This window comes from Papaver somniferum, chromosome 8 (assembly GCF_003573695.1).
Source record: "Papaver somniferum cultivar HN1 chromosome 8, ASM357369v1, whole genome shotgun sequence".
Classification (NCBI taxonomy): domain Eukaryota; kingdom Viridiplantae; phylum Streptophyta; class Magnoliopsida; order Ranunculales; family Papaveraceae; genus Papaver; species Papaver somniferum.
In genome coordinates, this window is record NC_039365.1 from 153903893 (window position 1) to 153921432 (window position 17540).

The window sequence follows — 17540 nt, forward strand, 5'->3', positions numbered from 1 at the left end:
AGATTAAGAATGATGAAAGGATGGTGTTCTTACATCAACAATGAAAATTTGGAAATTGCCACAACTTTACTGTTGCTATCATTTGCTACCCATCCAACATTGGAGGGTAATCCTGGTCTGCTGGTGGATACCACAGTGAATGAGAACTCAGATCAAGTTCTATTGCTCGATATGAATGCTCAGTTTTTGAGGAGTTCCTGACTTACCAAGCATTGGGTACTGCTGAACATCAATCTTCAGGAAGAAATGGTGATATCATCTGTGGCAATGACGTAATAGAGGGTAGGATTACGGCGAGGAACGGAAACCATTCATGGGTGTCAATTTTGGTCGAGGATTTTCACTACTAGGCAAGCACTCGGTGGCCACATGAGGCGACATACAGAGAGAGTCAAAGAAACCACGTCCACGTAGGACTTAAATTGCACTACAGTCTTGCAAAAAATATTAGTGCATTTCGTGATGTATAAGTTCACGATCTGCCAGGGTGAATATAACTATGCGGGGTGGTGTGAGCACCCAGATTTTAGCGCGGTCCTTCTCAGAAGGGAGGCAAGAATCTCTAAGTAGGTACACAGTGCAATTCTCCATGCCTGCTAATTGGGGTTTATCCATTTACTTCATAGTGTACCAAGTCCCATATAAGATGTGGTAAAAAAAAAGTTGTCTTGTATAAAATTTAGTACACTCCCAAATAAATCGGTACCCCTTATTAGCAATTTGTTAGTATCTGGGTCCAAGAGCATAGCTCAATGGTATCCCATCAACTCCAGTAAGGAGGAAGTCAGGAATTTGATCCCCACCTTAATACAGGTTTGTATTTAATTAGTTGTATAGAGGGGTTTGGCGGGGTTGGGTTTAGCAGTGGGCTAGTCCAGCTTGCTGGATTTGGGTAGGGGCCTGGGTCCGGCTTTAAGCTTATCAAAAAAAAGAAAAATTTGTTAGTATCTGATGCAGCACCAAGTCAGGAACAGAATAGCGACACTGATTTGTAACGCACCACTTTTAAGCTAAGAAAATGAAGAACACGGTGATGTTAAAAACTGATTTGGTTGATTTAAAGAACTAATTTCCTTGATATCATGTTTAATAATGGTATATTAAACTAAGCAGAGTTAGTTGCTCAATTATGATATAAATTTTGTCCTAATCAAAAGATAATGTTAGCACCTATCTGAATAACACTTAAATGTATATGAAGCCACATATCTTTCTTAAGTCTTCAATTGCCAACATGAATACAGAATTTTAGTTTAAATAAAATTTGTCATTTCACCTGTTTATGGGCTTAAATGCTAAATGAGCCCACCATCTCGAAGGCAACTGGGGTTTGTTTATTTTTTTGGTGCAGCTGATTGTAATGACTACTAACTGAATTTATTTGACATTTACACGTAACAGAATCAAATATGAGACTTAGCATAGTGTTTCTAGCATGTACAAGAACTATCACTGTCATTTTTCTTGTTCATGAGACTGCTTGCTTATGATTTTTGGTGATAATATTTGTCGAGGAGCTTCTCAGAATACTCTCCAAACGTTAACGTTCCATTCGGTGGAATTAACTGCGGAGAAAAAACAAGGTTCAGTAAAACCATAATAACCACAATGTTAAACACTTCGCGGATTTGTCTGTCACTAAGGGACACAATCTAGTCATCATCTAGATCTCGAATAATACTAGAAGTCTAGAACATAAAAAGCCAGTTTATTGAGAGTTTATATGGCAATTGCTGGGGCTGAAGAAGTATAATTAGGTTAAAGAGCTTACCTCTTTGTGAAGATGCACCTCTTCAGGAAATTTTAGATTCTCGTCCCTGCAAAATAACAGCATGAAATTAATATCCGCTGTAATTACGCAAATACATTTTATAGACGTCCAACAATAATTTAGAAAAATTGAAGGACACTGGTAGACGACACTTATATATTGCACAACACTTACATATTGCAAATCCTCCGACAAACTGCATGTTTCGAGTAGACAGCTTATGCTAATATATTGCGGCAATCTAGTTAATCATACTTATCAGAGCAGCGCAGGTAAAGATTATGGACTTACCAATCCGGTTGCATGAACATTGCAAAAGTAGAACGATCCACACCCAGGGTGTTATCTCCTTTAGGTGCCTAACAAATACATCAGTGATGTAAGGATATTTAAAAGACAACTCTTTATACTTGTATAGAGAACACTGAATTAAGTTTTAGAATGTGATATAATACTTCATATCCTGATAACTAGCAACTACATTGTCTAACTGATTCCGCAGTTGTAGGCATCGGTTAAGCAGAACCAAACATTGGAAATGCATGAGAAATATCAACCCAAGTCTATGCTACTGCTTTACAGCTTCACCAGTTGAAGGTGTAACCTAGTTTTCTCTTTCAGAAACTCAATCGTATTTAAAGGTTGTAAAGTCGAATGTTTATGACTAATGAGCAACGGCAAATAATCAGCAACTATCAATGATGTTCAAAATTTTCTGAGAGGGTATTTGTATGGTTTTTATATGAAACTTAGACGAATCAATGGTGTTCTAATGAAGATTACTAGACCTGCTAGCCGACAGATGTTGAACTTCGGGTTGGCAACATAGAGCTGACAGACAAGAAAAATAAGTTGAACTTGAACAGTTGAAAAAACCTAGAATGATAATCAATATATTACACTGAGGTGCTAACATGATTCATGGAACACCATAGATGCCCTGATGCTGTCAAACTTACAACTAAACCGATGTCCATAACTTGGTACATAGTAAGATCACTCACCCGTACACAATGAGGTGTTGCACATAGACTACCTCTGGAAAGTATTTCAGTTGTTTCACCAATTTGGTAAGCTATCTCATCTTCCCCAAAGACAACCTAATGCATCAAAATGAATCAGTAACTATCAATGACAAATCTCTAATGTAATAATATGGCTATCATGGATTTAGAATGAATTTACACTCGAATAGCCTTTCCAGAAGGAAAAAAAAAGTAAACCTTCACAATCTGACCGGCTCGTGTTTTGATATATAGACCAGCAGTTTTATCAGGGCAAGGTATTTCAACGGCATTTTTCGTAAACATTCCACAGGTGAGACCTACACGGCAAATTCACCACAAAATCAAAAAGTGAGAGATAATAGAACCACAGAGTATTTATGAACATATAATAATAATAATAATAATAATAATAATAATAATAGAAAGCGAAAAAGCTTGGGATCTACGAGCCTTCTATGTTTACTAGGATAAAAGTACCACAATTCTTTGAAAGCTCCCTTTTTACCATATTCATCCAGTGAAGTTGGAAATTGTCGTGTAACATGTTTTCAGAGAGGAAATGACAGATTTATCATAAAAGATAGTTAATGCTTGTTTTATAAAGTAGAGAACGAGTTACGTTCAAGGACAATTTTGGGGAAATGATTGCAAGGAAGTAGTAAAGCACATACTTCCAAAAGTAACAGAAGTTGAATAGAGAAAAATGATTGTCTTGCACATTTATCGAAGTACAGTGAAACCTCTCAATTTCCTAGGTTCGACAATAAGTAATAAGTCAACGTGATTGAAAATATGCAAGGTTATCTATCTGCCGTGCTTTAATGGAAGTGGTGAATCAAATTGAAGATTACTAGAATTTCAGCACAAACCCTAACGGCCTTTTTTCAGGTAACTTTATGGAACATAGCCAGGAAGAATATCATCCGCTAATTGAAATACAGGGAATGGTGATGTGTATTGCATTACTAATGCCTGCTGATTGCTAACGGAGTAACAGGTTTTTCTTAGACCTTCAGGTCACAAATATTGAGCAAACTTATCACCTATAAAAAACTCTATATGGATCGGAATAATAGATAAGTCACCTGTGAGAGAACCATGGTCTGTATGCCATCCACACCATGAAGAAATGTTGTCGGCTTCTTGTAGGCATTCACTGCTGAAACAGAATTAAATCATGAAGAACGGTTAGAAGTTACAAAAAATTATTTAATACGCACAGCTAATAGAATCAAAAAAGCGATATGAGCATGGGATTACTGAAGTAAAAGAAATACTATAAGATGATGTCACCTAGAAAAAATCTTTTATTTGTTTTAATTTCTCAGACTTTTCAACTATGGAATAGATTCCAACAGAATCTCATTTGGTCAAGTAACTGAGAACAAAGACCGAAAATCGATCATTATGACGAAAAGAGAAAGCGGTGAAAAACAAAAATTACAGTGACTCGAACATCACTTAATGATATTCTAACATAATGCCTACAATCACCTTTTCTGCTCTGGAAAATAATATAGAAGACGACCTTTGTGACACCGAGAACGCAAAAGTATCTGTTCAAGGCCTTCATCATCCTTCACCGTCATGCACCTGGATACTAATCATAAACAAAAAAATTCGATGAACCTTACAAATGCAGCTTGAATAGAAGGAAAAATGTAATGAGCATAATAACTGAAGCATAAGAATCGGGTCAGCACATTTTCATACAGTTCCTTATTCGACATAAATTATGTAACAAGCATATACCATATCGATCGCAATGATACGCCAAAATCAAGCCAACATCCACCATCAGCTTCCCAAGGGCTTTAAAAGCTACAAAGGTACAAATACGACCAATTTGATTAGACAACCCCGCATAACATCGCGATTCCTGGTAAGAAATCACTAACTGCATGAGGTCAACATACCAGGTTCAACTTCTGGCAATGCATCACCAGGCCATATATTTTCCTGACAATAGGATGGATACCTAGTAAGGAAGAGAAAACTGTATGCTTAGACAATTATTCAACAAAACATAACTACTAAATGCAATACGCCATTTTTATTTGTACATGAAATGCAGAACATTGAGCTTCTAGCATACTATTTTACTTTTACCGCTGGATAAGGGAATCATCTTCTGTGGGTCTGTCTAACACTGGATTTGCATAATAAGAGCCTTTCATCATATCTGCAGAGGTAATATCAAGAATAGTGTTAGAAACGCATCAAATGTACTTGGTTGTACAACATTACCAAGTTTATTGTGCGTGAATTGTGAAACACAATTTGCTGATGAAACTATATTCAAAGTAACTTTTGGCACTAACCAGGTTTGCCAGATTCTAGCTTCTCTTTCCCATGACTCCACCCAAAGTTATACCTAAAGCAGAGAAATAGTCGGTTCAACACTTCGCTGATAGTAATCTTGATGCGTAAACTATCAGCATTTTAAGAAGATTTACACTAGAAACCATATAAACCATCAGAAACAAAAGATTACTGCTTCAACCAAACATATAATGCTTACAAGGAATTAACAAAAAAAAAAACAACGAGAAATATATGTACTATTATAGTTCAACTTCTCGAGGCAAAATTAATCCCATTCTTATTTAATAGTCGCTAAAGTCCAGGCACACATTCTTCCTAATATCTCAAAGTTTCATGCTGCCTCCAACATATTCAAGAGATCCTAATTTCAAGAGTATATTGACATAGGAAAAATCTGCATCCTATTCAGAGCTCTTTTCCTCACTAAACTAAACGACATTAAATGAAAGTTAATAATGTTCCTTCCATTCGACAAATATATCATAAACAAATGAAACTACCATAGGTTTATGATTAACCACCTGCAGGTCACTCCACAACTTTTTGTTGATGCCTAAAGTGTACTTAACAAAGCTGGTTACTTGCCAGATAATCATGCATAAGCACTCAACTAATTCCCCCTAGACAAGTAACCAACTAGAAATAAATTTGTTATGTCCCATAGATATGACTAGGATTAAGGCCATCATTTATCAAATTAACCACCACCTGGCGACTCCGCAACTTCTAGTTGATGCACGTGTACTTAACAAAACTGGTTTGTTATTGGATAATCATGCATAGATACCCACTAACCTAATCCCACTTTGTCTAGTAACCAATCTAACTAGAGAGTAGAAACAAATTCGCTCCTACTTCCTAAATCTATAACTAGAAACACAGCCAGTCATTTATCTCCACACCTAATTAACCATACTGGCAAGAATTACCATGTATCTACAAATATATGCAAACACGGTATTGTTTTCTGATCAGAAATTGCTGAGAAAATCAAATAATTAAAATTGCTAAAGCTGAATGAACATCACTGTTGTTTTGGTTTAAACCAGTAGGCGTCATATTTGTTTAAGATACACAGCAATATATGAAACATGTATCTTTTTTTCCTGACAGGTAGTAATAGTAAATCAAACAACTTAAGTATAGTAATTACCGGCTGTGAGGATCTTCAAGTTCCTTCTTCACCTCTTCAGGTAGGCTTGCTAACCTAATAAAATAGAAGATCACATAAAATGAAAAAAAGAAAAATACCGATTTTCCTCATGCAACGACATATAAGCATGCCAGACAAGGAAAATACACCATATACACGTCTAAAGGCCGATACCTAGGAGCAAGACGCAGGAGATTTTGACGCAGTGAGGGAAGTTCAGGTACCTATTGCAAGAGAAACATAAGAAAATAACACCGAAATCATGACAAATTTGCATACATTTTACAACAAAATGTAAAGGCTTGCCAAGCAAATTATTGGGACAGGCATGAAATTAGTATGAGCAAGTTCGGAATGAGATCCAAACATCGAGCACCCGACAGATGAAGTTAAGTTGAACCTTAGAACGGTAAGGCTCTTGAACAATTACAACAAAAGTAAAATCTCATAAAAAAACAAAACACACAGCCTTAAAACATGAACCTCACAAGAAGTAAAAATGTAAGAACATTTGAAGGACTAGAAATATGTCCAAAAAAGTACACATGCACTTAAGGGAATCGGTGATTTAGGCAGTGAAGCTTATCTCATAGCATTTGTCAACAACATGTCTTTCTTTATTGAGGGTTGCATCAATTCAATCAACCAAAAAATAAACCTAACCCTTCAATTTATTCAGAAAATCAAAACCCTAGAATCAAAGCTAAACAAAATAAACAGTTATTGGTAGACTCAATCCAATATCACCAATCATCATACTATTGTTTGAATAGTAATTAACAAAACAAATTCTAAGAAATAAATTAAAAACTTACATTTGAAATCGATAGAATTCCCAATCCATTAGGTCCAAAACCTTGTTCAATCTTCATCGATAAATCCGCATTTTTATCCTATTGTAATCAAAATCAAACAGAACTCTCAGAGCTCAAATCAAAAGGAAAATAATACAAAAGCAAAAAAATACTTGCACAAGTGGATAAGGATGATGCTTACTATGAGTTCAGGATAAGAGATGGTGACAGTTCTGATGGTCGGAGAAGAAGAAGAGTTTCCGACGGTACAAGTCATTTTCCGGTATAAAATCCGGCGGGAAAAACTATGAGTGAATGAATAAGAAGTAGGGAAAAGAGGATTGGGAAGGGAAGAGGAGAGTCTAGGTAGAGTTAGGGTTTCGGAAGAGATCGGAAGTTTTTTAAGCGGGAAACTCATTTATAATCTTTCTTCCTTTGTTTCACTATTATTTGGATTCAACGATGAACTTAACAACACGCCAGACTGGACTTTTATGATTGAAATTTCAACATTTATACCTTTGACGGGTCAATAGGATAATAATAATATACCGGAAATGTTCAGCCGTTTTGGATAAAAATATCCCAAGAAAATAGCTATCGACTATAAATGCTTTATCCCCTGAGGCAACTTCTTGTGCGACAGCAGTGCTTGTGGCGTTTAGGTGGTGATTGGAACAGTGCGTGCTGGCAGTTGGATCGGTGCCTTGGTGGTAGTCGTGGTGTCAATTCGACGGGATCTACCGGAAGTTACTCTAGTGAACGAGTTTTTGCCAATCTTTGCAAACCCGACAAAGAAGAATACCAAGGGAAACTCTAGTTAAGATCTCAAGTATTATAACTTCATATAACAAACTTTGCATAGACTGCACAATGTGATATAAGTGTTCTTCACCAAAAGTCTGAACGGGAACTATTAGAACATATCAGTCTCTTCATTAACCCCATATTGCTGGAACAGAACTGCAGGTTTGTATTGCTGGAGCTGAACTCCAGGTTTTTTGTGCTTCATCCGTGTTATTGAGGCTCACCTGCGAACAATGTGTATATCAATAGTTTAAGAAACTCATATTCATCGATATTTGAAATTTTACATGCATAACTATTAATAATTTGGCTCGAATGCGGTTCAACGAATATTATTTGGTCTTTTAGAACAAGTTTTTGGTACCCCGAATATTTTGGTCCAACGGGGAAAACTGCTTGGAATTCCTTAAGACAACCCAGTTTAGATTCTGTAATTCTAAGACGCTTATGCTGCGTACAAGTGAAGTGGGGAGCACATGATAGCTCAAACCAGTGGTGGAATGAACCACCAAACCAGTTGAAATTACATTTAGAGATTTGTTTACTAATGAATTCACAAAACTGTTTATGGAACCAATTTCGTATAGATTTGACTGTATTCTGGATTTTCCCAATTCATGAATTTTAAGAAATTCAGCAAAAGATTGAATGGCTTGAATCAAAATTCTATGTGCTGCAAATTAGAAAAAGATTAAGAAGAAGATAAAAGAGCAAAAATGAAGCAGAAGCACTAACCTACCGTGGGAAGTCGGCAGACTTGCAGAGATTAACAGCAGATATAGCCAGACCCCTCTATGCTGCCTTTGGGACCCAGATGTCGCTACCAAGTAAATATATCTCGTCAAGTCCAAACCGATATTAATGGGGATATATTACTGATCTTGAATTATACTGTTCTCATCAAAAGCAGGTAATTCTATTGTTCAGAATCCATCATTTGTGAATCACAACAAAAACCAATCATTAATTTGATTCCAGATGGGTATTACAGCCCCACGAAGGTATTTACCAACTCGTGATGTGTACGCCATCTGCAGTGTCTTAGTAAGAAGTCCACTTTGAGTCATCAATTCAGACATGTTTAGCAGCTGCCTACCCAAATTCTTCGCCACGAGGAAGGCACTTGATTCTCAGGGTAATAATGAACTTTGTGTTGTATGTTCAATATTTTGCAGGGAAACAGCAATCACTGAATAACTTCAGAAAATTGAATGCACAGCCAAGCATTAGGTTACACGTACAACTGCGGCCTTTGTAGAAGTTTTCATTTGTAGCCAATCTACTTTCTTCTTAAACTTGTGCTCATACGTTTCTGACTTGCGGCGAAACGCCTCGCCATAGAAGGATTATAGAAGCCCCTCATATACTCTGAAAGTCTATGGATGCCTTGGAGATCACCCGTTTCTGAGAGCTTCATCAGCAAAGAATCGAATTTCCTATATGGCAGCTGCATCCCTTTGTTCACAACATTTTCCAAAAGAAAACAAGCATCTTCTGTCTTGCCACAACCAAATAAACCTTCAATCATCACGCAGTAAGTATCTATATCCGGTTTGCAGCCCCTTATTTCCATCTCATCCCATGCCTCAAATGCCCCATCTGGTTGACCCATCTCAAAGAACATTGCGATCATCATATTAAAAGTATGGACACTAGGAATACATCCCACCTCAGTCATTCTTCCATATAGTTTAAGAGTTTCTTCTGCATTCTTAAGGTCACAAAGAACCTTAAGAAAACAATTGTAGGTAACAATATCCGCTGGGTAACCTTTATTACCCATTTCTTCCAGAAAATTATATGCTTCCTCAAACTTCCCAGCTAGACAAAGTCCCTCAATGACTTCCTTATACGTTGAAACATTGGGTAAGCAACCACAAGCTATCATATCCATTATAAGCTTAAGGCACTCATCCATTCTATCACAATTAGCAAATGCTACAATCATAATAGCATAAGTTTTTGCAGTAGGAGAAGACATTGTAGAACCTTTTGTTCTCATGAAATCAAAAAGTGCAGCCGCTTCTGACAATAACCCCGCTCTGCAATATGCATCGATGGCAGTAGTATAAGTAAAATTCTCAGGTTTATGACCCATATCAATCATTTCCTCCAATACCTTCATTCCTCTACTCGGGTTTCTCACTCTACACCACCCAAAAAACAAAATGTTATATGTAGTTCCATTTGGAGTAACCTTCTTTTTTAACCTCGTAAACAAGGTTTCAGCTTCCTCAACTAGGCAACACTTGCATAAAGAATCCAATAACAAGTTAAACGCATTGATCTCAGGTTGTGTTCTCACTCTCACTTTCTTCTTCTTTCTACACTTCTGAACTCAGACTTAAGTATTTTTCAGTATATTTTCTCAAAATATCAATTAGAATCTCATCGGGCACCGAATTTCTACCCTTTCTCTTCATATATTCAAGTAAATCACAAACAATTCTAAACTGTTTAACTTTATATTTAGTGCTAGATAGTATATCAATCATTTCATCATAAGTCTTACTGTCATGCATATAACCTTCTTGTTTACCTGCCCATGTGAAGAATCTGAATGCTATTTTCTCCTCATACCAAAGCTTCGACAGAACGTCGCCGACCAATTCAGTAGTCAATCTAACATCGAGCACCTCAAGAGCACTTTCCATACATTTATCTGCATTACAATTCTCCACAATAACATTATATATTTGTTCTGAATCAACATTTTGGATCAATTCTTGGGTTTCTGAAGAAGATGGGCAGGTAAAGCAGTACCGAATCGAGGATGGGAAATGCAATACACATAGACTAGAAACTGGAACTGGATTGGTTACTTTATCTGAACCTATAGCATATTGATGTGGTGGAGATGAATATAAGATTGAACTTCTAAAAAAAGTAGAGAAATGAATCACTAATGGAGCTTTTATAGTGAGAATAAGACTTGATGATTTCCTAACTGCAGAAATAAATGAAATTTGAGGCATCGAAAACTTTCTACAGAAATCACAAAGAATACATGAGAACAAAAATTACTGACGAGACTCTAACAAAGATTTGTTTGGCTAATCGGAATTTCCCTCCAATTTTTCTTTCTTTAGATGTATCTGATTATTTTTTTTTGTAGTGGCTGTTACTGAATCGAAAAAGAAAACCCTAAAATACATAATAATTGTTGGAGCAGTTGATTTTACCAGGTAACATAACATCAGGCGTTTTGTCGGGTTATGAGTTCAGTTTTACAGCGGTTTTTCACCTTGATTTACACCCGTTTTTCAATAATCCCACATTCATATCGAGATCCGAGATCCGCATTCAGGCGTTTTGGCTCCCTATTCTCCACCTCCCTATAATCTAAGCCCCACATTCATATCGAGATCCGCATTCAGGTTCAGATGGGATTCACCATTCTCCTAATGTGGGGTTTAGATTGTAGGGAGGAGAATAGGGAGGTGGAGATTAGAGAGCCAAATAGCATTGCCGATCCCACACTGTTGCAAATTTTTTGTTTCTTGTTTTTCTGGGTTACTGACTGCGAAAGGAATTTAGGAAACATCCAACTACAAACAAAATCGTCCTTGTATATCCAAAATCGTGGCTTTCCCAGCCGTAGTATAAGGGATATCCCCTGCAGTAGCTAAATTTTTTAACTACTAGCGGATAACCAACCCTTAGGCCAACACTATGGTAAGGTAATTTTGTGCTGGGAAAGATATCGTTTGGTTCTTTTTAGGTGGGTCCATGTCTGTTTAGTCCTTTGGTCAAACGCCTTTACTGTTTGGTCCATAATTATTTAAAAACATTTAAATGGACAAAACTACCCTTCCATGTTATTATTTTTTTTTGTAACAGTTCATTCTTCAAAATGAACTCCTGTTAATTTCTACTTATTCTTTCAGAAATCACCTAAAAAAACAGAGTTCATTCCAGAAAATGAACTCCATATAAAACCTAAACAAAAAAAAGTTCATTCCAGAAATGAACTCCATATAAAAACCTAAAAAAACAAAGTTCATTCCAGAAATGAACTCCATGTAAAAACCTAAAAAAAACAGAGTTCATTCCAGAAATGAACTCCATATAAAAACCTATACAAACCAGAGTTCATTCCAGAAATGAAGTCCATATAAAACCTAAAAAAAACAGACTTCATTCCAGAAATGAAGTCCATATAAAACCTATACAAACCAGAGTTCATTCCAGAAATGAAGTCCATATAAAAACCTAAAAAACGGACTTCATTCCAGAAATGAAGTCCGTATAAAAGCCTATACAAACCAGAGTTCATTCCAGGAATGAAGTTCATATAAAAACCTAAAAAAACAGACTTTATTCCAGAAATGAAACCAAAATATAAAACCTATACAAAACAGACTTCATTTCTGGAATGAATTCCATATAAAAACATCAGCAGCATCATCTTCATCTTCAAGAAGAACAACAACAGCAAAGAACTTCATCAAAATTCATCGTCGTCATTCATCTTCAACAGCAGTAGCAACAAAAAACGACGAAAAACACCCAAATCTTCATCTTCTTCATCGATTTCAACAACATCACATTCATCGACGTCTTCAATATCATCTTCATCGTCGGCTTCAACAGAAACAACAACATCATCGTCTTCATCTTCTTCTTTATCAAGACAACAACAGAAAAAACCCTAAAAAACAGAGTTCATCTTCATTTTCAACACAAGCAGCAACAGCAACATGAGATCGTCGTCGTCTTCATCAAGTAGATCGGGTTCGTCATCGTCTTCAACATCAAATCTGATCAAATCATCAAGAAAAAAAAAGAGAGAGAAGAAAAGAAGATGAGAGAGAAAGTAAATCTGAGAATGAGATATTTTCTAGTAATTTTGGTATATATGTGGTCATCCTAGGACCAAACCATTATTTTCTAGGACCAAACAATAATATAAGGGTATTTCTGCCACCACACAATGAAAACTACATCATCCATGACATCACCCTAGGACCAAACCATAATTTTTAGGACCAAACTATAATATATTTTCCCAAATAGGACCAAACAGACACATGACTGAGTCAACTGGACTAGACTCTCTCTAATATATTATTCCTAGGACCATATGGTATTTCCTACTTTTGTGCTTAGCTATAGCGTAATTAAATCCCAGAAATAGCCAAGCGATTTTTTTTTATAGGCTAAAGCCGGACCCAGGCCCCTACCCAAATCCAGCCAGCTGGACTAGCCCCACTGCTAGACCCAACCCCGCCAAACCCCTCTATACAACTAATTAAATACAAATCTCTACGATGGGATGGAACCCCTGACTTCCTCCATACTGGAGTTGATGAGATACCACTGAGCTATGCTCTTGGACCCAACCAAGCAAAAAACATTAGCCTCTTTTTTCTCTTATAAGGTTTCTGGGTCCACAAAATATAAAGAAAAAACTGAAAATTTTAATTGTGGGTCCCAAAAACTTACTTCACGAAAATGGAATTTCCGTGACAACATCGCTTAGCTTAACGTGATCAAATGTGATCCACTCTTTAGCTAAGTGAAGAGAATTCGTCACATTAAAACCAAGTATTTGGCTTTCGCTATAAATAAGTCATAGCTGAGCAATTAATGCTACCATAGTGCTTGGCCTTAACATGACATGAACATCAAACACAAACAAATGGCAACTGATAACGAGTAACAACCAATAATAATTTACGTGGTTCGATATAATTATCTAATCCACAATGTGGAGTGCTTGTTCTTATTGAATGGACGATGATTACAAAGAGCTAAGTTATTACTCTCAAGAATACTCTTAGTCTTACTCTTTACTTGTCTACTTTGTTCTCATCGAGGCATGTAGCCCGAGTTCTCGATACATTGTTCCCGATCTAGTCTTCATTATTCCCTGATATGTTCTTTTCTCCGATCCCATGTAGAAGTTATCTCGCGAGTCTTCGCGTGCACCCCATTCTGGTCTTTTGTTCACTTCTTATGTACTTCGTCAGTGGCATTAAATGCCTTGTGGCTCGTATCAAACTTGGTGATTAATCATCCCTCTAGATTTTCACGTGTTGTCCTCCAAACCAGACTCTAGATTTTCACGTGTTCTCCTCCAAACCAGATGTCGTTTCGTAGACATCTTGGTTACATCGTTGGAGTGGTGGGTCAGATTTTACTACTTCTCATTATCTTACTTCCGTAGCTTAGTTTCTAGCATGTCTCCATCGTGTAGAGATATTTTACCATTATACCCCGAAAGGTTTGGTATCCCTTTGTATTAATCATGTATTGTATATTTTGGTAGTTGATTGTAGGAATCTATTCTTTTGTTGGTTGATCCAGATCCGATGAGTCCGCCCACGAAATTGTGGGCATTGACATTAAAAATGACGGGATACCTATCTAGCAACGGTGGTTCTCACTTATATTGGTATACTCATTTGATTACCAACTGTATATTATATTTGACCAAAAAATCACCTTTTAATCAAGAGGCATAATAGGTTCTTCAACTTCTTTGATATTATTTTTTTCTTTATACCTCTTTTCAGTCTTTCGATTTCAGCAGCTCGATAAATTGGTGTTTTTTTACAGAGAGGTGTTTGCTTGCCTTTCTTTGAAACATTTTGATTGATTTCTGCAACTTGTACAATATAGAAAGCTAGAATATATATATATATATTTTAAATCAATCCGCTGTGCAATAGGTTTTTGATTTTGAAGGAAATATGCTCTCTCTATCTCGTCTTCTTTGATAAAATAAAAAAAATAAAACATAGTTTTAAAAAGTATGGATTTCGAACTAATTTTTTCTTAAAAAATAGGTGCGAGTCCACAACGAACCACTATCTGGAACCAATTCCGGAGCTGCCTAAGAGACAAAACGAAACTGGGGGCAGAACCAACTCAGGGACAAACGATCAAAGTATTGAGATTGCAAAGGCAAAGGAAAGGGACGGGAGGACTTTGCAGATAAAGTCTACACAAAGCTAAACACAACCTTTTCTCACATCTTGAGCAAAGAAGGAAAAAATCCGGGCTTTCCCTACCCTAACACCAGTGGAAAGCATCCAGATAAGACGAAGGAATCTAAGGAGTATTGTGAGTATCGTCGATACTACGGGCATACATCTGACACATGCTACTACTTGAGAAACATAATCTAGAGATTCATAGACGATGGAAAATTCATGAAGTATGTGCAGATATAGCCTGCTGACGCTGAGGCAGCCCCCAAGAAAAGAGTGGAGCTACCACAAGATAGCAAGTACATTAGCATGATCACGTTCTCGAGCGGAGGCCAAGAGAAGATACTCGAAGATATCCTCGAGTTAGCTCGAAACCGAAGGAAGCTAGAAGTCCACGAAGTATTCAAGCTAAGTGGACCACCAACTGGCACTTGGGAAAAGTGGATGGCAACGCCATTGACTTTTTCAATAAAGGATGTCAACTAGGAAGTTGAGATGCGCAATGATCCACTTGTGATCACTCTTCCAATCCACTGATGGAATGTTACTAAGGTCCTCATTGACGGGGGCAGCTCATTAAATGTGTTTTTCTACGAACCCTACCTACATATAGGCTTAACGGTTGAGAAAATGGATTCATCCACTTGCACAATATATGGTTTCAATGGAGAAGTCTCTAGACCAAAAGGAGAGATTGTCTTGTAGGTACGCGCAGGACCCTTAGTAACCAATACAAGGTTCTGCGTTGTGGAAGCACCTTCGCCGTATAATATCATTTTGGGAAGACTTTGGGTCCATCATTTAAGAGGGACGACTTCGACCTATCACCAGTACCTTCGGTTCCCATCACCCGTGGGTGAAATGGAGATCAAAGGATACCAACAGGATACAAGACTATGCAACCTAGCGGAGGTCAGACTGATCGAAGAAAGAGCTGTCGCACAGCAGAATGAAAGGAAAAGACGAAGGGAGAACGCGAACGAAGTAAAGAACGAAGACTTCAAGGTTCCCGAAGTCCCCTTGGGTAAGGAAGCAAGCACTAACACTGCTCCGGCGGCGAACAACTCTACCAAATGACAATTACAGAAAAACACTCCTCTACAACCTCAAAGACCTACCTTCTCACCGATAGAACCAACGAAGAAAATCAACATCAGAACCGAGCAGGAGCCAAAGATGATCACCATCAGAACTTTACTAGACGAGGATGAGGGAGTGCAGTTGCAGAAGTTACTAAAAGAATACGAAGACATCTTCGCCTGGTCTATGGAAGATATGCAAGGAATTGACCTGAACTTGGTCTCCCACCACCTCCAGATTAAACCGGAAGTGACACCGTTCAAACAACATATTCGCAAGGTAGCCGATATCTACCAAGAGGCGGTAGAAAAGGAGTTGCAGAAGCTCCTAGCAGCAGGATTCATACGAGAAGTCAAATATCCTACTTGGATATCCAACATAGTAATTGTACCTAAGAAGAACGGAGGTGTGCGTATTTGCATCGACTTTAGCAACCTCAACAAAGCATGCCCAAAGTATAACTACCCGCTACCCAATATTGACCAGTTGGTCAATGCAATCGAAGGTCACCAGAGGTTATCCTTCATGGATGGCTATTCAGGTTACAACCAAATTGCACTCATAGAAGAAGATCAGGAGCGTACTGCATTCTTCACTCCACGCGACTTGTATTGCTATATGAGGATGCCTTTTGGACTAAAGAACGCAGGGGCAACATACCAGCGATTGGTACACAAGATATTTAAACAATGGATAGGTAATATATTTGAAGTCTACGTGGACGACATGCTTGTTAAAAGCAAGGAAGCAAAAGATCACCTATCAGACCTAAGGGAGATATTCGAAGCTATAAGAAACTTTCACATGATGGTAAAGTCAGAGAAATGCACATTTGGAGTAACCTCAGGAAAATTCCTAGAGTACTTGGTAACAAAAAGAGGAATAAAAGTGGACAACGAAAGGGTCGGAGCAATAGTGGAGATGCCATCACCAAAGACGATGAAAGGAGTACAAAAACTAAATGAAATCTTAGCCTCCATAGGAAGATTCATAGCGATATCATCAGATAAATGCAAATAATTCTTCGATACGCTGAGGAAAGGAAGCCGATTCATGTGGACTACAGAATGCTAACATGCCTTCCAGAAGATACGGTGAGGTGCTCACTCTTTACTTAGCAGCAACCAACTACGATGTAAGCGCAGTATTGGTACAAGTCCAAGGACGAGAAGAAAAACCAATATATTACATCAGCAAGACACTCAGTTCAGTGGAGCGTAACTATACCAAAGTGGAGCAACTCATATATTCCTTAGTAGTGGCAACACATAAACTAAGGATATATTTCAACGCACATACCATCTGAGTCTTCACAAAAGCTCAGATAGGTCAATTCCTCGAAAGTACGGAGAATATAGGAAGGGTGGAAAAATGGAATTCCATGATCAATCAATTCCAAATAATCTTCGAAACGAGGAAGGCTGAAAAATCACAGATTTTGGCAGACTTTCTGGCGGACTTACCTCTCAGCGACGAAGTGAAGGTAGATGATATCCCAGGAATGAAAGAAGATATGGAATACCTAGAGGACTTGCTCGAACCTCAGAACCTACCAAGGTGGGAAATATTCGTAGATGGCTCGTCCAACGGAGAAGGTGCATGCATAGGGATTGTGATTACAATACTTTGTGAATAGTTCTACCAAGAATACAACATGTTGTGAGCGGT

General features: G+C 37.6%; 1 protein-coding gene and 1 pseudogene across 1 annotated transcript; both read right to left on the bottom strand.

Moving 5' to 3' along the window:
* Window positions 1-1192: 1192 nt before the first annotated feature.
* Window positions 1193-7701, bottom strand: LOC113303592. Its single transcript, XM_026552637.1, has 15 exons — window positions 7253-7701; window positions 7072-7149; window positions 6431-6480; window positions 6257-6310; window positions 5100-5152; window positions 4888-4960; window positions 4695-4756; window positions 4531-4599; window positions 4273-4378; window positions 3864-3937; window positions 2995-3095; window positions 2776-2871; window positions 2063-2130; window positions 1772-1817; window positions 1193-1565 (listed from the first exon to the last, which is right to left on the bottom strand). The coding sequence occupies exons 1-15, from the start codon at window positions 7466-7468 to the stop codon at window positions 1485-1487; spliced, it is 1227 nt and encodes a 408-aa protein (XP_026408422.1). The 5' UTR covers window positions 7469-7701; the 3' UTR covers window positions 1193-1484.
* A 151-nt stretch (window positions 7702-7852) lies between these two features.
* LOC113303591 lies at window positions 7853-11009 on the bottom strand (annotated as a pseudogene).
* Between the last annotated feature and the right edge of the window lie 6531 nt (window positions 11010-17540).